Source organism: Molossus molossus, unplaced genomic scaffold (assembly GCF_014108415.1).
Source record: "Molossus molossus isolate mMolMol1 unplaced genomic scaffold, mMolMol1.p scaffold_m16_p_8, whole genome shotgun sequence".
NCBI classification, from domain to species: Eukaryota; Metazoa; Chordata; class Mammalia; order Chiroptera; family Molossidae; genus Molossus; species Molossus molossus.
In genome coordinates, this window is record NW_023425402.1 from 105,264,743 (window position 1) to 105,287,070 (window position 22,328).

Consider the following 22,328-nt stretch of genomic DNA (forward strand, 5'->3'; position numbering starts at 1 on the left):
ACTTCGTAACTGAATTTGAGAGCAAGGGGGCGGAAGGCTCTAGAATGATTTGACTCTCTGCTGGTTGTTCATGTGAGAGTCATCACTGGGAAGGTGCCCACAGACAAATGCCCGGTCGTCCTAGTCAGTACTGGATGTCTGCAAGGGCACCACAGAGGCCTTGTTGACACTGGGGCTCTGCCCTCTGGAACATGCCCACAGGACAAAATGGCTTGACCCATGGTTGTCTCCTCAGTGTGAGCAGAATGGTATGTGAAGGGACCAAGCTGTCTGGGGGCCTGAGGGCAACGCCCCATGGAGGTCTGTGGGGGCAGTCCACACAGGTCCACTGCAGGAAGGAAATGAAACCTCCAAACCCACCCAAAGGGCGATTCCAGGCAAGCCCTCTCCCCATGCAGGTGAGTCCTGACAGCCAGGCTGGAACCCAGTGCTAAGGAAGACCCTGCCCCCCTTACTTAGCTCCGGGGTCCCTCATCCTGAGATGGGCCAGCACTCCAATGGAGGATGCCGGCTATGTGCAGGTGTCTACATATAGGTGGGCACACACCTCATTGTAGCATCTGCCGTGGGAGGAGAGTTAGCCAGTTGGCTCAGGAAGGGCACAGGCGGGACCGGGAAGGGCCCCCCTCCTGCGGGCCCACCAGCACCTCAGTGTCGTCTTCCTGGTTATTTCTCAAGCTTTCAGCTCGTTACTCCCCCCCCCCCTCCCCCAGACCCTGCATCCATCCTGCACGGGACTGGGGTGGGGGTGGGGACAGATGGAGGAAAGGCTCGGAGAAGTCAAGGTCACAGAATTGGCAGGTGCAGAGACAGAGATCTCAGTCTCTCCAAGACAGCTCGCCTGTGCTGCTATCTCCACGAAGGGCTGGTAGGAGGCCACCTTGACCCTCCTCTGCCCCTTCACCGGACCGTCACTGAGCCTTTGGGGCGCATTAGCTCGATCCTCACCTCAACCCGTGGCAGGTACAGTTATTGACCCCGCTTCACCCGCCGGGCAACTGAGGCAGGGGGAGTCGAAGTGACCGCGTGGACGCGACAGCGGGGCGCGGCTCCCGGGGCGGGACGGAGCGGCTGCCGCCCGGTCCCAGCCCCGGCGCCGGCGGCCGGCTGCCCATATAAGGCCGCGGCCCCCGGCCACCCCTCCGGCCGGCGGCAGCCGCCTCCGCGCCCAGGAATGTGCGGAATCTGCCGCCCCCCGCAGGAGGACCACCCTCCGCCCGGGCCTCACGCGGGGCAGCGCTGCGCCCCGAGCGGCGGAGCCGGGGCCGGACCGGGCGCCGCGCGCTCTCACCTGCCCGGCGGCGCGGGCCGGGCGGCGGGGAGGAGCCTGCGGGGCGGGAGCCGGCGCAAAGCGAAAGCCGGGAAGTCGGCGCGGGAGCCGGGCCATGGCTCTGAGCAAGGGGCTGCGGCTGCTCGGGCGGCTGGGGGCCGCGGGGGACGGCGGCGTCCTGCTGGAGGCGCGCGGCCGCGGGGACTGCCTGCTCTTCGAGGCCGGCACGGTGGCCGCGCTCGGTGAGTGCCCGCGGGGGTCGGGGTCCTGCCGGGGAGGGCGCCCGGAGAGGGCGCTGCCTTGCGGAGGCCAGAGACAGGGCAGCCTCCTTGGCCGGGGCGACCAGCCCGGGCTCAGCGCAGACGGCCCGGCGTGGAGTCGGGGGCCGGTCTGTGTGAACGAAGGGGCGCCCGGGACGCCCCGGCCGGGCTCCCATCTGCGCGCCGGGCGCAGGGCCCGACCTCGGAAAGCCGCCTCCGGCCTGGATGCCGGATTCCCGAGGATCCGGGGGCCGGTGGAGCCAGCGGGACTCTGTGCCTGGCTCTCGTTTTCCTTTGCACCTGTGGATGGAACCCTTCGGTCTGTGTAGCTTCACTCCCAGAGGGAGGGACAAAATCACCACGAACAGACCCGGGGGACCGCGGGTGCTACCTGTGTGCGTTACCAGGGGAGTTGAGTGGTCTTGGACTCCAGGTGTCCCTATGGAGAGTGATGTCCGCACTGGCCACTCAGCCCCTGCAGACTCCTTCCAGGGGCTTCTACATGCAGTCAAGCCATCTCATGTTTGGTCTTCCTCTTCTCCGGCCCCTTTGCCTTAGATAAATGCTGGGGAGAGGCCCCCTTACTGCAAAGTATAGAACTTCCTGATGACTCCACCTTTATGTGGGGTGTTTTTGAGTTAGATGCCAAGCTAGTATGTTTCAGACAGGGCTTCAGGAAGTCTTTAGACCGGCATTGTGTCAAAGACTTTAGAGACCATCTCATTTATTTTTATGATTCTACAAACGAACTATTATTATCCCCATATTACACATGCGTAAACTTAGGCCTGAAGAGGCTAAGAAGCTTGCTTGCCGAAAGTGACATTTCTCTGCCGGACACCTGTGTGGCTGTTGTGGAATCACGGACCCCTGGCCCCTTGTGTTGTGGCTAATATTCATGAGGAAGACTTGGTGACACCAAAGTGAGCAAAACCAGGGAAGATGGTTAGATCTGGAGACTAGACTCCCAGCTGGTGTCCGGCTGTACCACCTTCCCTCGCTCGTCGCTAAACAGAGGTGTCTCTTGTCCTTTAGGTGGTGAATGGCCGGTGCCCTCACTTCTGCAACACTTTGCCAATGTCTCTAGTCTTTTGGTGACCTTTGTATGCATCAGTTCTTCAGCTAGGATACATGTCTTGGAAGGACCCTCTCTTCTGGTTCCACTGCCCTAGTAATTTCATTAGCATACAGTTATGGGCTTGTTTTCCATCGCTTGGTTTCTGAAATAATGTCTCTAGTTTTGTCAAAACCATAAGTGTACAGCGAATCACGGAGTAAATTATTTTAGGTTATTCCAATTTGTACTTGGTCCTGGAAAGTCCAAGTTTGGTCATTTGCTAAGGTCTTGTGCGAAAACCACAGAAATTTCCATTCCATTTTAGATGTCCACTTCATACCGCATTTATCAGAGCTGAGAGATTAATTTCACGGTACAACACTCATTTCATCAAAGAGATTAAAATGTCCTTGGGTTGAATTACAATGTTAGGCAAGAGTTATGCACATTTGAGTTCCTTTGAAGCCCCTTGAGAAAAGAGACTTTATTTTTTCAAAAGTGAAGATTTTAAAATGATTAATGAAAGTAAAGTCATGCACAGTTTCCATCTGGAAGTTAAGTTGGAGCTGAGATACATGTACGATACATGGATGATTCCAGTACCCTGGATGTTAGAACCGAGAGTGTAATGAAAGGAATGGCATGTCCTCACCTCATGTGCCACCCACATTTGTCACTGAACCTAACATGCATGTTTCAGTAGACCTTGGGCTGAATACTTAATTTTTTTTTTTTTTTTAATCCTCACCCAAGGATATTTTTTCCATTTTTGTTCAGATAGAGAGGGAGGGAGAGAGAGAGAGAGAAACATCAACGTGGGAGAGACACATCGACTGGTTGCCTCCCGCATGACCCCAACCGGGGCTGGGGATGAACTGCAACTGAGGTACGTGCCCTTGACCAGAATCGAACCCGCGACTCATTGGTCCTTAAGCTGATGCTCTTAACTGCTGAACCAAACCAGCCAGGGCCTGAATACTTAATTTTTAAAGTCTGTTTTTCTTATATTAAGTGCAACTATTTTTTAAAAGCAGCTGTGGCCTTTGGTGGTATCGCGGGGCCTGGGAAGGATCGTGAGAGCACGTGTTACGAGAAAGTTGTTGTCAAACGTTACAGGATCCTAAACATGCCACGACCGGCCAGAATGGCTCTGAACTGGGCATTTCCACCTGTGTCCCAACAGCCTTGCTCTTTTGGTTTCCTTTCCATGACAAGGTGCAGAATGCTTTCATTCTCTCCCCTACGAGTTTGCAGTTTCTGCTTGGAGAGTACCCCTGCGGCAGCGGGCGGCCTGGCAGTTGGCGGGATGCTGACTGTCACCCTTTCCATGAGGTTCAGCGTTAGGGTAACTTCCTTTTTCACTTCAGCTGTGGTTTCCTTTGAGGGGTCTGCCCTGTAAGGAATGAGCAGCCAGGAGACTTGAGTGGAGGGTTCATTCCTATGTGGGTAGTGACTTCTCCTGGGCCACTGGACAGTCCTCAGTTCTGCCCAAGTCTGTGGCAGAGGCATGCTGCTGGTGGTTTTATGGGGAGCAGCAGGAGGGCTGGGCTCTGACAGCCAGCCACCAGGAAGCACAGCTCTTCAAGGCGCATGGAACCCCGTAAGGACCCTAACTTGCAAAGGCCCCTCTGTGGAAGGGCTCACAATTGCTTAGTGTTTTCAGGCAGTGCTTGGAGGCAGTCAGGTGCTCGAATGGGGTTGTGAGCTTAGGAAAATGAACGATCCTTGGTTGGTGGATTGCTGGTACAGCCCTTCTGTTCCAACGCGACTGCAGAGGGCTCCACACCAAGTCGTCTCGCCAGCCAGAGGAAGAGTTGCCGAAGGAATACGTCCCAGTTCCTGCTTCTAAAAGAATTCGCTGGAGAATCAGTCTTCAGTGGGGATCAGTGGGAACAGGAACTCCAGAGGCAGGAAAGCCAAACATATTGGCACCTGTTCGAAAGGTTTTTGTCACGTTTTCTCGGTGGCCTGATTGAATAGCAGGAGGCTTCTCAGGTAGAGATGAAAAGCTGTAGCATGGAACAATTCCCCTTGGCCTGCAGATCAAAACTGGGGTACAGAGGTTTTCTTATTTGCCCATTGGGATAAAAAGTACTTGCTGTCCTTGTCTCTGTCTCTTTTAGACAGTGTGGACAAGGTGAAGGGAAATGAGCCTGTCGTTCATGAATCCGTTCATCCCCGGGCCAGCCCCAATGCTCCAAAGTCCAGAGTTCTCCAAACAGCCCCCAGGAGGGGCGCGGCCCTGCCTCTGCACCCGTGGGTGAGCCAGCACCTGTCCAACAGGCAGTGGGGGTGGAGGGTGGGAAGGAGACTTGGGAGACTTCATTAATTAGTGAGTGTCCCTAAATTACTTTGAGCTTCTGGGGAAGAAGTTTCTGTGTAAACATGGGGCCCGGGTTTTGCCAGTTGCCGTGTTTCTGTAGAGAACACAGGGGCGTGCTTTGTTTGAACGGGGCGGTGGCCATGGGCCGGGCCGGCCTCCTCTGCTGTTGCCCAGATCACTTTCCCGGGCTTTGTGGCCTGGATTTCTTTGGTCAGTGACTTGAAGTTTGACCTGCTGAAGAGCACCTGAGGATCACACGAGTGGCCGTTCCATCACTTCTCCTGGGTACAGGGGAGCAGGTGGCCAGGTGGGGCTCTAGGCTCCTGAGGGGACAGCTGAGCCAGCAGCCTGGTGGCCTCCATCGCTCGAGCTCGGGTCCGTCCTAGTTGTCGGTTTGGTCAACATAATATTTACACATGCAGGCTGGGTCAGGGCTTCTACCTGTGGTTTTGGTTAACTCACTGGTAGGAACGTGATTCAAATCTTGCCAGGCTCCTTTCGGGGGCTTTAATCTTTAATTGTGAACATTTTTAAATGTGCATGAAAGTGGAAGGAAAAATCAAGTCCTGTGTACCTGTCACCCAGCCTTGATAATTACCGATGTATTTCAAATCCATGTCACCCATGCCTGTAATTTTTTATGAACAATGGATCTTCTAAAATTTAGTTGGTTCAATGCCAAGCAAGATGGTGATTTCCTTGGCTCCCCCCACCCCAACTTGCACGTGTGTGTGTAAATTTACTCGATAGATTGAAATACAACCAACAGCGGAAATGGTGGTGTGAATGGATTCTGAGATTCTGGCCAAGATAGTTTTAAAAGCAAAGTGGTCACGTGGAAAGAGCCAGCTGCCTGGAAGGCAAGGTGTCCCCTCCTCGGGGATGGCGTGGATGGGCTCAGGAGACGGTCTGCTCCTCCACCAAGGAAGAGGGGCCTTGCCCCCTACCCCTCGCCGGAATGAGCAGTGGGGCTGAGGGCCGTGTCCACCTGCTGCTTGTGCTCCCCCATTCGGACCTCCCTCCAGGTACACAGGACCCTGGCGCCTCCTAACACGGGGTGCCCAGCCCGCTTCAGGGCTGCTCAGGTCTCTTCTCAAGACCCCGGCAGACTGCAAAGTGGGGGTGTCCACTCCGGGCCCTGGAGAGCGGGGTGTGGTGAGGGTACAGGGTGTGGGAGGAACTGGACACACGCCGGCTGTGGGCGAGACCCCGGCAGGGTGGTTGAACCCTGAGAGTGGAGGTCAATGGAAAGAGACTGGGGTGGGTTGGGGGCAGCTCCCGCACTGGCCACATTCTGGACCTGACCATACAGTTCTTCACGAGGGTATACTTCTCAAGCTATGAGGATAGAACATATTTTGTTTAATAGTTTGTTAGCTTGATTTAAAACTTAAACATAGTCTGACATAGGGTTATAGGGGTCCATTGTGAAGATTGTCAAGCAGATAAAATGTTACATTGGTGTCATCTGAAGATCTCGATTTTGGGGAGAGGTTCCTGAGTGTGCGTGCTGGCGCCCTGCAGGAATTCATCCTCCCGGCCCTGTCTGCCTGTTCCAGGGGGGCTGGGGGGCCCTGCCAAGTGGGTGGACTTACTGTGCTTTGCACCTGAGGTGGGCACCAGGCGCTGTGTGTGCCTGGCGCTGTGCCGAGCACCCAGCAAAGGGCCCAGCAGGCAGGTGGGGCGCCCCTGGCCCAGGTCTGGGGGAGACAGCAGGCAGCTCTGGGGGGCAGGGGTGGGAGGAAGAGTCACTCTGAGCCCTTTGGCTGTGCAGGGCGGGTAGCGCAGCTCCTTCCTGTGGCCCAGTTTGTGGCAGCAATTCCACGAAACTTACATTTAAGGCCGTTCCTGGAGGATGTGGGACTCTTCCGGGGAGGCTACTGTAATATCGTGGGAGCTGGTACCTGATTCTATTCCTGCATCTGTGCCGCTGCGGGGCCACCGCCTCCCGTCCCTCCCTGAGCTCCGGGAACTGGGGCCAGCCTGACAGCCCTGTGCTCAGCCCCCCCCTTCCTGTGTGTTTCCAGTGAAACCCCGCAGCCCTGAGAGCAGGGCCTCATCTGCCGCTTCTCCTCGAGGAGCTCAGCGGCGCTGCTCAGGGCAAAACAGGTGATAGCGCTGGAAAGGGACGTGCAGCCTCCTTCGCAGCAGTGGGAGGGCCCAGCACGCAAGGTGTGTGTTGATGTGGGACTTGAGGAGCCCGGAGGGGAGAGCGCAGGTGCTCACGCTGAGGCCGACGCAGCGCGGGGCTGGGTGGTCCAGCCACCTGCCCAGGCTTCCGTGAGCATCTCTGCTGGCCACTGCCTTTCTGTGTTCACCTTGTATTGATTACTGAACAGTGACAGTAGAGGTTACTATCAGGTCTGACCCCAGGAGGCAGTGATACCACCTCCAAGCCCTTCACTGGTTTGTTCTCTGGCCTGTCGGCAGCAGAGACAGATCTGAAGCCTGGCTTCGGACCCGAAGCTCGTGCTTTTGTTGTCTTGGGGGATTGAGTGAACCTCTCGATCTCAGAATCCTAACGCGAAAACAAATGAATGACAGCCTATATTGCGTTTCTACTGAGATTCCGTTTCTTAAAAACAAGAAAAGCTTCAGCACTAAGCATAAGCAAATAAAAAACACCACTACTTCACACACCCAGTAAAATGATGAGGATTGAGAAGTACGAATTGGCAGGTATAAAATGGAAAAGGGGGTGTAAAGTATAGCACAGGGGATATGTTGTAATAACTATACATGGTGCCAGAGGGGCACTAGATTTATCAGGGTGATCACTTTGTAAGTTACATAAATGGCTATGCACTATGTTGTACACCTGAAACTAATACAATATTGTACGTCAACTGTAATTGAAAAGTAAAAAATTATTCAAATAAAAAAGTCACACACACTACCCAGAAATTTGACTCTTAGGAGAAATGAGCTGACAACATAAAATCTAAGATGGCTCGGATCTAACCTAGGAATTGGATGCTCTCCATTTTTATATTGGATACTTATGAATTAATTAAAATGCATGAGAATAGCCTTCATTCTGCCCCTTTCCTATAACCAGCAAAATAAATTTAAGAAGCCATAGCAATTTAAGTTTGAATTAGGAACCCAAAGTACGGTATTTAAGATACCATAAACCATGCTAATTCAGTAGTTCCTTTAGCCAAATGTTATTAATATGCATCGCGATTCTTAAGCTGCCGTTCATTGTACTGCATAACTTTTGTAATAGTCTGGACTGGAGCGGAGAGTCTGTGTGGCTGGGTATGTGCAGTCTTTTTCTACGTGTCTGTTTTAACCGGCTGTGGCTGCATGGACTTAGCTTCGCCGTGAATCTCACCCATGGCTGATACATGTTCTGTGTTGGAAGAACTCTCCCGAGGCAGAGGAGACAGTTGTCTGCAGCTCCGGCTGCCCGGCTGAGCAGAGCCGAGGTCAGGTAGTGCCCAGCGGATCCTGCTGGCAGCCGGACAGAGCCGAGTGCTGTCACAGGCCCTCTGGCCCAGAACAGGCGCTCATGTCCCGGCCCGTTTCAACAATGGGTTTCTTGTCATTTAAATGGTGTGGATAAGGACAAGAATATTGGAAATAATTTGCCACCTGCCCGGGCCTGAGCCAGGCCCTTGTAACAAAATCCATCTGCGTGGTGGACTGGGAGGGGCAGCGCCTGGACCGGGAGGGAGGAGTGGAGGTCGGACATGTCTTGGGTGACATGGGAGGACCAGCTGTGGGGCCACAAGAGTGGAATTCCATGCTGACGCTTTGTCTCTTTTATTTTTGGTACGTGCCCCGAGCGGGAACCGAACCCAGGACTCTCTGGTCCGCAGGCCGATGCTCCAACTGCTGAGCCAAACCGGCCAGGGCTGACGCTTTGTCTCTTAAGTGGACAAATAGAATCTTCTGTTTCTCATTGCCAAGGGTCACTTGCCTCTTTCTCCAGATAGACTACAAAACTGTGTTTTGGGGTGAGGACTGAGAGATTTTTCTCCATAGTGTAAATTGATCTTAATCAGAATTCTGTCTATCTAAGTTTTGCTGTGTATTGACAGGGGAAGAAGTATGATTTTCATTAGGATGTTAAAAAATATTAACAATGCCAGAGACCCCAGGGAGCCTGGGATGGGGACACAGGGGAGGTCTGGGAGGACCTCAGTGCCAGGTCCTGGGGCGGGGGTCCTCCCAGCTGTGTGTGTGTGTGTGTGTGTGTGTGTGTGTGTGTCTGTCTGTCTGCCTGCCTGTCTGAACTTCCCTTTCTAGCCCTGCCCCTGCTCTGTGTGTCCGAATTTGTCCAGAGGGGACACTTTCTCCTAATTCTCAGAGGGACACCACCGAGGCTGCCCGGGAGAAAGTCGACTGGTTAAGGCTTTCTTCTGACTTCCATGGTTGTAATAAACTTTCTAATCCGGCCGTGGGACTGTGCCCATACCCCTACGCACGGGGACAGCGACAGAGCACACACAAGAAGGGAGAAATGTTGGGGAAATACCCTCGCCAGCAGGGTGGCTCCCGACCAGGGGGCCTGGGGGTGCATTGACTCCAGCAGCACCCCCTCCCTCTAGGTTTCTGGTTCAGTTTGCTGTTGGGGAAATGAGGTTACCTAGAGCTTATTAGAATTTTTTTTTTTTTTTGGTACGTGCCCCTAGTGGGATCCGAACCCGGGACTCTCTGGTCCGCAGGCCGAGGCTCCAACCACTGAGCCAAACTGGCCAGGGCTAGAATTTTGTCTTAAGAGAGACACTTACCCGAAGGAAGACGGGGAGTGACCCTGTAAGGGGCGAGCGTTTGAGGAGCTGTTTGCTCCCCTCTTTGTCCTGGGCCCTTAGGGAGAGTCCGCCGTCGTGTGGCTTCTGTCTTCCCCTCCTGCACACTCACAAGTCTCCTAGGTGCAGATGATAAGATTTGTACACTTAGAAAATCCAGGACAGTGATGTCATGTCTGACATTTGTCAGAACTGCAGGAGACAGACAGGCGCGCACACACTCACACGGCGAGGGAGACGTGGTGCAATAAGATGGAAGTGGCGATGGCTGTTGGAGCTGGGTGACAGCTACTCAGTGGCCCTAGACTCTGAATTAATAATCTGGCTGCTCTTCAAAGTGCAACGGATACAACTCGACAGCCCTCCCAGATGCCACCGTTATCAGTCAGCGTGTGTTGTGGGGAAAAGGATTCCACCCCTGGGACAGCAGTTTCTGGGAATGAACATAATATAAAACGTAAGGCCTGGAAGAAGAAGGACATAAAACGACTGAAGCACCGAACAAATGAAAAGGCATACCACGTTTTGGGGACAGGAACATCAGTGTAAACATATTAGTTCTCCGATTCATTGAAAAATGCAAGTCTCTGAGTAAAATCCAATTAAATTCCAGTCAATAAGAGTTTGATATAAAACTTAATGGACTGATTTTAAAGTCTATCTGGGACTCCCCCGACTGAAATGCATTCTTATTGTAATCCCATCATTTTGGTTGATGGCAGCCCCTCTTGGGGGGTTGGGGGGACAGTGCCCAGGACAGGACCTGTGACTCAGCCAGCAAGTCCAGACCACCCTCTGGGAATGTATCCGAACCGACCACTTTCCCTTCAGCTGCCCAGCGTTACTCCAACCCTGTCCGCTCTCCCTTGCGCTGCCGGGCACCACCGAGCAGGCCCTCCTGAGCGTCCCGAGGCCCCGAACAGTGGCCTGATGGACCAGCGCCGCCCGCGCCCTCTGCCCCGGCGCTTCTCCAGCCTCATCCCCCACGTTTCCTGGGCTCCCGCCCCGCCCCGCCGGCTGGAAGGAATACGTCCGCCCACGGTGCCCCTCCCCCAGACCTCGGCCTGGCCCCAGCCCCCTCTTCCAGGCCAAACCCTGGGAGACTCCTGAACCACTCAACCAGCCTAGCAGTTCGGGCTCGGCCTCTACACCCCGACCTGTCCCGTCGCCTGTGTCCGTGCCTTCCTGGTTCCCTGGCCCTGCCTTCTCTGCTGGCACCGGCTGTGGCTGCGGGGCACGCGGTCCGAGGGGCAGGATGCTCTGGGCTGTCGTGTCCCCAGAAAGACATGCTCAAGTCCTAACCCCTGGTGACTGAATGTGACTTTATTCAGAAATGGGGTCTTTGCAGACTAGTGAAGATGTAAATTAGGGTAAGGTCGTACTGACGCAGGGTGGGCCCTTCATCCTCTGGGACGCAGGCCGGAGGAGGAGCTGGGGGTCCGTGCTCTCCAGACTCTGAGCTGGTTGTATGGATGTGTTCATTTGTGAAGATTCGTGGAGCGGTACACATAGGATTTGTTGTTTTCTAGATATGTTCTACTACAATAAAAATACATTTCTTAAATCATCAGGATTTTTTCTTGTATGACTTCTGAGTTTTGCGCTTCGCTTAGGCTTTTTATACCGTAAAACCGAAAGCTTCTCTTATATTTTCTTCTAATACTTAAAAGTTGGATTTCTTGCCCTGGCCAGTTTGGCTCAGTGGTTAGAGCATTGGCGCTTGGACTGGAGAGTCCCAGGTTCGGTTCCCACTAAGGGCATGTACCTCGGTTTCAGTTTGTCCCCGGCCCCAGTTGGGGTCGTGTGGGTGGCAACCACTCGATGTGTCTGTCTCTCATTGATGTTTCTCTCTCTCTCTTCCTTCCTCTCTCCCTCCCACTCTAGCTGAAGATACATGTAAAAATGTCCTCGGGTGAGGATAAAAATAAAAAGAAAAAGTTGGATTTCTTTACACTTGACTCTTAAATACCTCTGGAATTTATTCTACTGTGTGATATAACGTAGGGCTCTTTTCCCTTCTATAGGATAATTTGGCATTTGTTTAACTCTAGGTAACACTGCTGAGGCAAACATGACCTTAGCTGGCAAACTGCCTCTGCAGAGTGCGGAACGTAGATGAAGGACAGCCTGCTGAGGGGTGGGACCGCGGGAACTGGGCACGCCCCGTGAACCCCGGCACCCATACCTCTGGGGTTCTGTAAGGGCTGTGGGGCTCCTGTGGGCATGAGGCTCTGAGCCTGGGAGGAGCCAGTTACCAACAGAGCAGTTCTCACTAGGAAAATGTGAGTGGCCAGGACAGGGGAGCCCCTGCGGCCTGCTGGAGCCGAGTTCTGCCCCATTTCCCTTGCTGTCTCCTGTGACCCAGGCGGGCAGGCCCTGGGGACAAACTGCCCTCTTAGTCAGCCCTCCGTCCTGGCCCCGCAGCGGTGCCGGCACCCCTGCCCCTCTCCCCTTGGGCCAGCCCCACAGGCTTGCAGACAAGCCAGGTTTGCCCTCTCCCGGACACCGCTGCTCAGGTTCCAGCCCAGCCCAGTGCTGGGAACATGAGGCAGGGCTCCTGGCGGGAGGTGTGAACAGCTGAGGCTGGACCAGGAGTGGCCAGCACCAAAGCGCCATCTCTGCTTCCTTCTGTCCGCCCAAGTTCCTCAGAACCCAGAGAGTTCCGCAGCCCACTGAGCTTGGTCTGTGGGCTCCTAGATCCTCCCAGCATTCCCGCCCTCCCGCCCCTCCCTCCCTGTTTCGCTGCGCTCCCGATCCATGGCTCCATGGCGGAGACCCCCCTCTGCACATCTCTGCTCTTGGACCCCACTCTCCTTCCTCCTCGCCAGGTGAAGCCCCCAGCCCCGAGCGAGCCCTCCCCGCCCCTCCGTGTGTGCACGCAGAATGTGACTGTGGCTGGAGAGAAACGACAGCGTTGGCTTGTCTGTCGTAACCTCATAAGGGTGTTCAGTGCTGCCCGGTAATCTTACCACGTTTTCCTGGTCGTGTTCGCCCTCTGCCCTCCAGGACCCCTGTTTCGCATCCTCTCGAGCCTTCGAAGCCTCTCTCTCAGCTGATGCTTTGCTTCCCCTCCCGCTGAGAAAGTGAGAGCAGACAGACAGCTTCCTCCAGCCCCGGCTCCTTGTCTGTTCGCCCCATGCTGGCGGGCACACCTTGCCTCTGTCCCAGGCAGTGACCTCTGGGGAGCCCACCTTTCCACTGGGTCCTGGCCCTTCTCATGTTCCCACAACCTCTCTGCTCCCACAACCTCCCCCTTTCCTTCCTAGCTAGGTCATCTCCACCGTTAGGCGAACAGACTTGTTTCATGTTAAGAAACCTTCCCTCAACCCCACCCCCCTCCTTTCCTCCTTCCCCGCGGGAAGAGCTCGTCCACGCGGTCTGTTCCCACTCCCCGTCCTCGCATTCTCCCCTGGTGCAGGGCCGCCAGGCTGTGGTCCTTGCCGCCCCTGAAGCCCTCCGGCATCGCCAGAGACCTCCACCTGGCCCGATCCCCAGCAGGTCCTCAGCAGCATCACCGGGGTGACCACACCTCCTGCCTGAGCGATGCTGCTTCTCCTGGTCCTGTTGCTACCTGACGTGGTTCCCCCGGGCCTAGAGCAACACCGCACGCAGTAGGCATCTTGAATCCTGGAGGAGTGATGGAGTTGAAGTGCGAAGGGCGTGGCTTTCCCCTTCCCTCCGGCCCCCCAGGCACCTCATGTAGCTTAAGGAGATACATATATGGATCACACCACCTGGCATCTGAAGGAGTGTGCATGCGTGTGTATGTGCGTGCATGTGTGTGTGCATGTGCGGGTGTGCGTGCATGCGGGGGTGCATGTGTGTGTGTGTGCATGCATGTGTGTGCATGCAGTGCACATGAGTGGAAACTGGGCTCCTATGGGAGGAAGGACGCACGGAGTGAGGTTGCAGCAGAGCTGGGTGGGGTGTTCGGGTGGAAGGACGACCTGAGTGAGGAAGGGAGGAGAGTCCCGGGAACTGGTCTGGCTGGTCCACTGGGGAAGAGCTGGGCGTGGAAGCTCCAGCACCGCCCGGGCCTGGACCCGGTTTGTCAGTCATGGGAGCAAACGGGAGGCCTTGCAGGAGGAGGTCCACTCCGGCTCGGACCAGGAGGAGCCCCTGGGGAGGGGAGATGCCGGCCCAGGAGCGAGACCTGTGGTCAGGCCGCAAAACATCGCCCAGAAGGCTCCCCCCTCCCCAGTCCAAAGAGAGCAGGTGCACCTGTGTAAAGAGATGGGTATTTTTGTTGTTCTTGTTAATCCTCACCTGAGGATATTTTTTCATTGACTTTTAGAGAGAGAGGAAGGGAGGGAGGGGGAGGGGGGAGAGAGAGAGCACGTGAAAGGAACATTGATGTGAGAGAGACACATCAGTTGGTTGCCTCCTGTACAACTCCAACCAGGGCTGGGGATCAAACCCAAAACCAAGGTACATGCCCTTGACCAGGAATTGAACCTGTGACCCTTCGCTCTAACCACTGAGCTAAACCACCCAGGGCTAGAGATGAGTATTTTTATGCTTCATTCTTATTCCCTGTAGGCTGGGAGGCACCTTGGCCACCCTAGGCCTCCCCATGCTGCACCGTCCTGGGGTGTAACTGCTGGGTAGGGCTTGCGTCCCATCCCTCGCCCGCCAGAATCATATTCAGCCTGGTATCAGGGCTGAATTAAGGCCTGGATTCCCTCTTTTTAAGGAAAAAGAAAAAAGAAAACTCGGCTATAAAGTCCCCAGCTCTGCACTGAAATCCTCTTGTCCAAGGAGCCAGCTGTCTCCTGGGCCTAGTAACTCAGCCCCTGCTGCCCTGAGGGTGGGGTGTGGAGGGGCCTGGCCTGCCCTGCAGATATCTCTCTAGCTGTGCCCACAGCAGGGATGGATTTTCCCTGTTTCCTCTGGCCGGGCTGTGCCCAGCAGCACAGGGTGGAGGGGTGGGGGCACGGGTGTGCTCAGGCCATGCTTTTCGGAGGAGCCCTCCCCGCTGCCTCCCTTGTGAGGCCCGGACGGTTCGGGGAGGGAGGCAGGCGGGGGTGGGGGGGGCAGGAGTATTTCTTAGTGCCTGACGTGTCCACCCAGTTGGCTTTGTCTGGGCTCTCCAGCTTCTGTTTCAGACCGATGTTTTGATTTCCACCGTGCCTAGCAACACTCCTGCAGCCTCTGCCCGCCCAGGAAAACCATTGTCTTTCTGAAGGGCTGCTTCAGCTCCAAACCGATAACTCTGGAAGGAGCAGCCCCAGCCAATCTGAGCTGAGCGCGGAATGAGCCATGAAGGCGACAGTGACCTGGATCTAGATGAGTCCAGCCTCCCGAGACCCTGAAACACAAGAGGGTGGTTTAATATTCTGTACAGGAATGCAGCCGCAGCTGGTACCTCCGTCGTGGGCTGTCTGCACCGGTCACTTGACCGACTTGTTTTTCTGATCTGCGGGCTGGGCTTTGCTGGAATTTCCTTATGGCATGTTATTGTGGAAAATATTGTGAAGAAAGAAAGGGGCGCGTGTGGTCGGCGTGCGTTTTCATCTGGACTGGCTCTGTGCTGGCGGGGAACACAGCCTGCCTGCCCTGGGTTTTAAGCAGCAGACTCGGGCCACAGCTGTGACTGCCGGTCCCTCTGAGCCCAGCCCCGCCTTGGGACATCTGACATGGCCAAGTTTCTCTGCTCTGGGGCCAGCCTCTGTTTCCCCTGCAGGCCTCTCACGTGGGGGTGGGATGGGTGTCCCCTGGGCTCCTCCTTCCCCCTTCAGCACTGTCCTCCCCTCCTCCATAAAAGAATCTCATGCACAGCACCACCAGGAGGTCTTTCCAGGCTCCTCTGAACACCCAAGCTCGCTGGCTGGGCGTGGGAGCAGGGCATGGGGGCAGGGCGTGAGGGCAGGGCGTGGGGGCAGGGCGTGGGGGCAGGGCATGGGGGCAGGGCGTGGGGGCAGGGCGTGGGGGCAGGGCGTGGGGGCTGGGCGTGGGGGCAGGGCGTGGGGGCAGGGCGTGGGGGCTGGGCATGGGGACAGGGCGTGGGGGCATTCTCTCCCAGAAGCATACTCAGGGCAGCCATGGGGCGACCCCAGGCGCAGCTCCCTCACCGGGCATGGATGCCAGCCCCAGAGTTGCTGGGAGGTCTCTCTCCCCCCTGGATCCATGTCGGGCTGAGCTTCCAGGGTCTCTCAGAGGACAGGCCCCCATGGCCCCCCAATCGCTATGACAGTTCACCTGTGGTTCCCCTCAGTCCAGATCCTTCTACCAGTTGAGTCTATTTTTATCATAAGCCATGTTGTCTAATAACCTAGACAACTTTTATCAGGTTACCATAGAAACAGGGTAGAACGTGCACCTAAGGTCAAACTCTCTAGCAGGCTGTTAACCCTCTGCCCACACATATCAAGGAAGCGCGTCACCTCCCACCCTCGCTCTGGGTACCTTGGGTCACCACGATGATCCTCCTGACGACCTTGGCCTTCAGTCCCCTGACCTCCCCTCCTCCAGTGCATGTGTCCTCCACCTGCTCGGCCACTCCCTCTGCAGCCACGCCCTGGTCCCTGCGCCATCTGTGTCCAGCAGCCCCGTCTTCATCTTCCATCTGTCCCCTCAGCTCACCCTCAGTGATTCCCCAGCCATCTGTGACCCTCCTGGGACTGCCACCCCTCGAAGCTGCCACCTCTGCACAGTCCCTCCCCTGCCCCAAGCCTCACCTCCTCCCTCTGCAGGCTCACTCACACCCTGCCTCCCATCGCACCCCCCTCCTCAGCCTGTCCCCTCCTCCCCTCCTCCCTCCTCCCCTGGCTCTGAGCTGACGGAGTTGCTTCTGGTTGCACCGAGGAAGTGGAAGCAAGCAGGAGAGAATTTTCACAGTTACACGCCCACCCACATCTGCCCTTCTCTCCAGTTAGCCGTGGACAGACCCAGTTTCAGGCCGGCCCCACCCATGCCTCAGATTCCTGCCCTGCCCAGGGGCGTGGCTCCAGGTCAGCCCCTCTCTCCTGCTGCACCGTCTTTGACCCTGGGGTCCTAGCAGTGTGCAAACTGGCTGTTAACCCAGTCTCAGAGAAAGCTTTACCTCTCTGTCCTCTCTACAGCCTCCACATTTCTGTCCCCTACACATGCACGCACACACATGCACACACATACGTACATACACATGCGCACCCATGGGCACACACACACGTGCACATACACATATACACATGAATGTGCACATGCATGCTCAGGTTCACACACACACATGCGCACCCATAGACACACACACATGCATACACGTGCACGCACATGCACGCACACACAGGTGCACATGCACACATATGCACACACGTGGACACACATGCATACACATACGTACATACACATGCGCACCCATGGGTGCGCACACACACGTGCACGCACACACACACATACACATGAATGTGCACACATGCGCAGGTTTACACGCACACATGTGCACACGTACATACACATGCGCACCCATAGACACACACACATGCATACACGCGCACGCACATGCACGCACACACACAGGTGCACACACACATATGCGCACACGTGGACACACATGCATACACATGCGCGCACACACATGTGCACACACAGAGTTCCTCAAAGGATTGTCTCTGCTCAGTGTCTCCCATTTTCTCTCACCCTCTTTATTATGGGTTTGCCCCTCCACTTGACTGGAACCAGCCTTGGTGGCTCACCAAGGCCTAACTAAATGACGAGCGCTCATTTTGTCACAGGACACAGAGCAGCCTCTGACCCCACTGACCCCTCCTACCTCCCTGACACACGTCCTTCTGCAGGCTTCCAGGAGGCCACACACTCCTGGGTTCCCTTGTATCTTTCTGGCCACGTCTCTTCAGTCTCCCTGACCTTTAAACACACTGTCCCCCACCCTCACCCGCTGGTGATCTCCCCCAAGCTCACGATGTTCCCCACCTTCTGTTTGCTGGGGACGCCCGGGTTTGTGTCGTCAGCCGGGCTTCTCTGTTGGGCTCCAGATGGGCTCTGTCCTCAACTTCTCCACCAGCCCGAGCTCCTGCTGCTCCGCCCAGACCTGTCCCGTCAGCCTTCCCGTCACAGGTGACAGCCATCACCCTGTCAGAGGCTCGAGAGCCATCGGCGTCATCCTGGAGCCATCTCCATCTCGTTCCCGCGTCCGGTCTGCCCCAATCCTTGCGCCTCCTCTCAAACATACAGATGTTTGTGAAGGAAGGAAAGGTGCTGAAGTTCTAGAGGTGACGATAGCGTTGTTTTACATTTGTGTGAAGAACCCTTATCTTGTAGAGATTCTTACTGAAATATTTATGGATGAAATGATGTGAGTCTGGGGTTTGCTCAGAATAATCCGGGACAGTGATTCTCACCGAGGGGACTCATCCAAACACAGGTTCTGGGTCTCGAGCCCAGGGTTTCTGGTCCAGCTGGGCTGGGCGGGGCTTGTTGTCTGAGGGCCACACCGGAGGCCCACTGATCTCGGGGTAGGTGAGTGAGGAGGGGGATGACTGAAACAAGACAGGGCCTGAGCTGGTGCTGGAGTGCTGGGTACATGGTATGTGAGGACATGGGGTTTACTCTGTTTTTCTTTGGAAATTTCCATAATAAAAAAGTGTGTGTGTGTGTGTGTGTGTGTGTGTGTGTGTGTGTTTCTCAGCAACTCCACCGCCATCACCATGGCCCAGCTATCTCTTTCCTGAATCATTTTCGTGCCTCCTACCTGTTCTTGCTTTTTCCCCTTACCCTCTGGGTTCTGTTCTCAACACAGCAGCCGAAGTGGCCCCCAAAACCCTGCAAGGGCTCCCTCTCACTCAAGGGAATCCCCAAGGTTTTTTTATGACCTAGAAAGCTGTTTAAGTGCCCCCCCACACACACACTTGATTTCTCTGGCAGACACATTCATCTTCTCCCTGGTCCTTGAATATGCCAGGAGTGCTTCTGCCTCAGGACCTTTGCACATTTTCTTTGGGGGCCTACAGTGCTCCCGACTCTTCACTCAGCCTTCAGTCTCACTTCCTTCAGGTCTGCGTTCAGAGGTCACTGTTGCAATGAGGCCTTCGCAAACCTGCTCTGTAAAATTTCACACACACACACACACACACACACACACAATCACTTCATACCCCTCTTCCTTGCTCACCTTTTCTCCTTCGCTCATATCACTGTCTATACTGTGCTTGTCTGTCCACCCTGGCAGGACGCTGGCCTGGCACTGACTGGGCCTTCATGGCTGTGCCTTAGCAGTGCCCTGCTCCAGGGCCCCACCCACGGGCTCCTCCACTGTCCTCGCTCAGCACTCAGTGCCTGCCTCGGCTGACTGTGTGCAGGGACCTGTCTGTTCGGTTCATTGCTGGACCCCTGTGCCAGGACAGTGCCAGCCCAGCGGGCTCTCAGCTGCACGTTCACAAATGAGTGGCGGCATCCCAGGGCCAAGAGGTGGGTGAGGAGGGGGACGGGAGAGCAGATGGGAGGACTCTTCTTAGCAGGCGGGACGTCCACGGCCAGTGGCAGCGAGAGCAAAGGCATCCGCACGGGAAAACCTACAGGAAGTGCAAGGAGACTGTGGAAGACGAGACAGTCTGTCCTGGAGACATCAACAGGGAGGGACAGAAGCTGCGAATGGGCAGCACAGTCTGCAGAGGTGTGTGCTGTGCCCACACAGTGCTTAAAATAACCGTTGTCACGCTGAAAACCAGCACTGTCCTATTTCTCTCGGAAAACTGGGCACCTGCTGGCACTGGGCGGGCATGCCCGCCTGGGGGCCACTGGCTGGAACTGACCGCTGCCCCACGAGAGCGGGCACGTGTCCTCCGTCCCCCAGCGCCCTTCCAGCAGCTTCCTTCATCCCTTACCTGGGCGCTGGTGTAGACGTTTGCCGAGAGCTGGCACAGGCAGAAGGATGTTGAGTTAGGGAGTCAGTCATTCGCAGGACCCGGATGGGACCAGGTGGCCCTGCGGGGTGGGCTTGTTTGGTTTTAAAATACGAGGCTGAACGTCTGTGTCGGAGATGGCAGGGTGGTGTGATGTGCGCCGGGGGCCTGGGCTCCGGCGGGGGAGCGGCCCGCCCGCCTCCACTCCTCCTGGTCGGCGGGCCAGGGGGCGGATTGACCACACCGCTGTGCTGCGCGCTCTGCGCTCTCCTGTCTGCCGTGCGAAGAGCCCCGATTCACGGCTAACCGGCGGAGGACCAGGGGGTGCGAAGGCTTTGTGAAGCTCCTAGACTTGAAGTGTACACAGTGTGTGTCGGAACATTCTCCTGCGTCTATCCCCTTTCTACCGAGCAGAGGCCTGGGCGCTCCCGTGTGCCGCTCCCGGGCTCTGCCAGTCCCCGTGGGCTCAGAAACGCCACGGGGGTCGTGCACGTGGCCGCAGGAGCGACACTCGCCTCCACCTGGGAGGTCGGGCTGACAGGACCTGGCTGTCCTCCAGCAGGGAGCAGGCCGGCTGCCGGGAGGCCCCACAGGCACGGGACAGTGCGGCCCCTTGTCACTGCCCCTGTGCAGGAGGCGCTGTTCATCTCAGCTGGGAGCAGGGGGAGGACCGAGGGGATTCCTGGCCCCTGGGCCTCCATCCTGAGGGAGCAGGAGGCCCCCAGCGAACCCCCAGCTCCGTGAATGTTGCCGGACGTGGCATGAGGACTCTGCAGCCGTGATACCTCGAGATGGGAGGACTTCCTGAGCGGGTGGTGGGTCCGGGGTCTCACAGAGCCCTTGAGAGATGGGAGGGAGGCAGGAGAGAGAGTGTGAGGTGTGAGGATGGAGCAGGCAGAGGCCGGGCCGCTGGCCTTGAGGGGGGGTGGCCAGGAGCCGAGGTAGCCAGACCCCTCGGAGCTGGCAGAGCCGGGCCGGGACGAGGATTCTCTCCTAGAGCTTCCGGAAGGCGCACAGGCCTGCTGACACCTTGGCTTGAGCTCAGTGAGGCCACTCAGTCTTCTCACCCGCAGAGTCCCGAGCGTGTGATCTTTTGAGCCAGGCTGTGGGCCTGGTGGGCGGGACTGTGGCCTCCTCTGCCTCCCCCCAATAGTAAGCCCCCGAATGGATCAGAAACGTTCATGTGAGTACTGGGTAGAAAGGCCGTGTGTTAAACTGGGTCCTAGTCACGAACCCTCTGAGAGTCTGCTGGAAACTGGACCTGGTCTCAGCACGAGCACAAGGCTCCGCGGTGCGGGCCGGGCCTGCACTGTGGCCGAGGGAGGGCCTCGGGCCCAGTGGCTGCTTGGCTGGGGCGTCTCCCTCGTGGGGTTGCTCGGTCCCTGTTGAGGGTTCACCGTGTTTCTGTTTGTTCTGTGCCCTTGGAGACTTTCCTCTGACAAGGGGTCTAGAGCCTGTCCCTGGAATAGCAGGTGTCTGGGGTGTCACCGGAAAGGGCGGGGTCCCTGCCCCTAAGGGTCAGCTTTGCTTTCACACCAGCCTGTGACGTGCTCTGGGCATAACTGCAGTGGGGTGGAGGGGTGGGGGTGGGGGCCTCTGCTCATGCAGCTTGCCTTAGGGCTCACTGTACCTGGGCCCGGGGTATCTGGGGACCCAGCCTTCTGCTCAGCCTCCCTGTGGGGTAGCAGTTCCCGAGGGTGTGGGCAGAATAAAGCGTCCAGTGGACACATTTGGAAGGAAGGCCCCCCCAGCAGGTAAGGATGACTCACTCCTGTTGCTGGGCACGTGGGTCGTGGGGCAGAGTGACAGGGTCAGGCCCAGGGCACCTGCTCCCAGCTCAAACCCGGCGCCTCGGCCAGCCAGGGATGCCCCTCACCCTCCCCAGCCCACAGGAAGCTGGGGGCGATTGCAGAAAGCAAGCTTTTCGAGAGGAGGTCTAAATCTCGGCTGCCTGGTGATTTGCTGTTGGTGAAACCTCCACACGTATTCCTGGGGGCCGAGCTATTGTCTCTGCGTTTTCTTTTTCGAGTGGGTGGGAGCCACTGGAAGGCTGCGGTGAGTGAGCCCCGATGGGAGACCGCACTGACGCTGTCTGCGATGTGTTTGTCCCCTAGCCCCCGAAGAGAAGGAGGTCATCAGAGGCCAGTATGGGAAGCTCACCGACGCCTATGGCTGCTTGGGGGAGCTCAGGTTAAAGTCTGGTGAGTGTCCCTTCCCACGGAACAGCAGCTGTCAGAACGCCTGCCTGCTGGGCAGAGCCGGTCTCCTGTGAGTTCGGAAAGACTGCCGGATGTAGGCTTGTATTTTAACTGTTAGGATCTTTCCAGTGTTTGCTTTGCTGAGCCTGCTCCTCCATGCCGGAAGGTCAAGGTGAGTGCAGCCAGGTTCTCCCCGTCTGTGCAGCTTCTGGCCTTGGGTGCAGAGAAAGCTCACCTTTGTTGTTTGCCCATCGGGATCTGAGCATCATTGTGTGTGTGGAGGGGGGGCAGGGAGGGATCTGCCCAGGGGGTTGTTTGTCGTCATTTATAAGGGCCCTGTACTCTGACTTTAGAAGGGGTGGATGCCAGAGGTCCCGAGCCCCCTGGATGGGCGGGACAGGCTGGTCTGGGCATTGTTGGCCAGGAGAGACAAGCCGCCAGGCCCTGAGCAGCAGGCCCGGGGTGGGGGAGGAGGGGAGCTGGGGAAAGGAAAGTGCACCACGAAACGGGCCACTCCACCTGACCTGAAAGGTGGGCATCCTCGCTCAGGATGAGACAGAGGCCAAGTGGTTGTCCAGGCTGCCCTGGGGTCACAGCATCCCCCCTGGGGCCACCCAGCCACCT

At 56.7% G+C, this 22,328-nt stretch overlaps 1 protein-coding gene across 1 annotated transcript in view; it reads left to right on the top strand.

Moving 5' to 3' along the window:
• The first annotated feature begins 1,385 nt into the window (after positions 1 to 1,385).
• SYNJ2 (synaptojanin 2) overlaps positions 1,386 to 22,328 on the top strand; it is an 82,591-nt gene continuing 61,648 nt past the window's right edge. Inside the window, exons 1-2 of the mRNA XM_036247786.1 lie at positions 1,386 to 1,512; positions 21,621 to 21,707. Of these exons, the coding sequence (XP_036103679.1) occupies positions 1,386 to 1,512; positions 21,621 to 21,707 (214 nt within the window). The remainder of the gene's footprint in view (positions 1,513 to 21,620; positions 21,708 to 22,328) is intronic.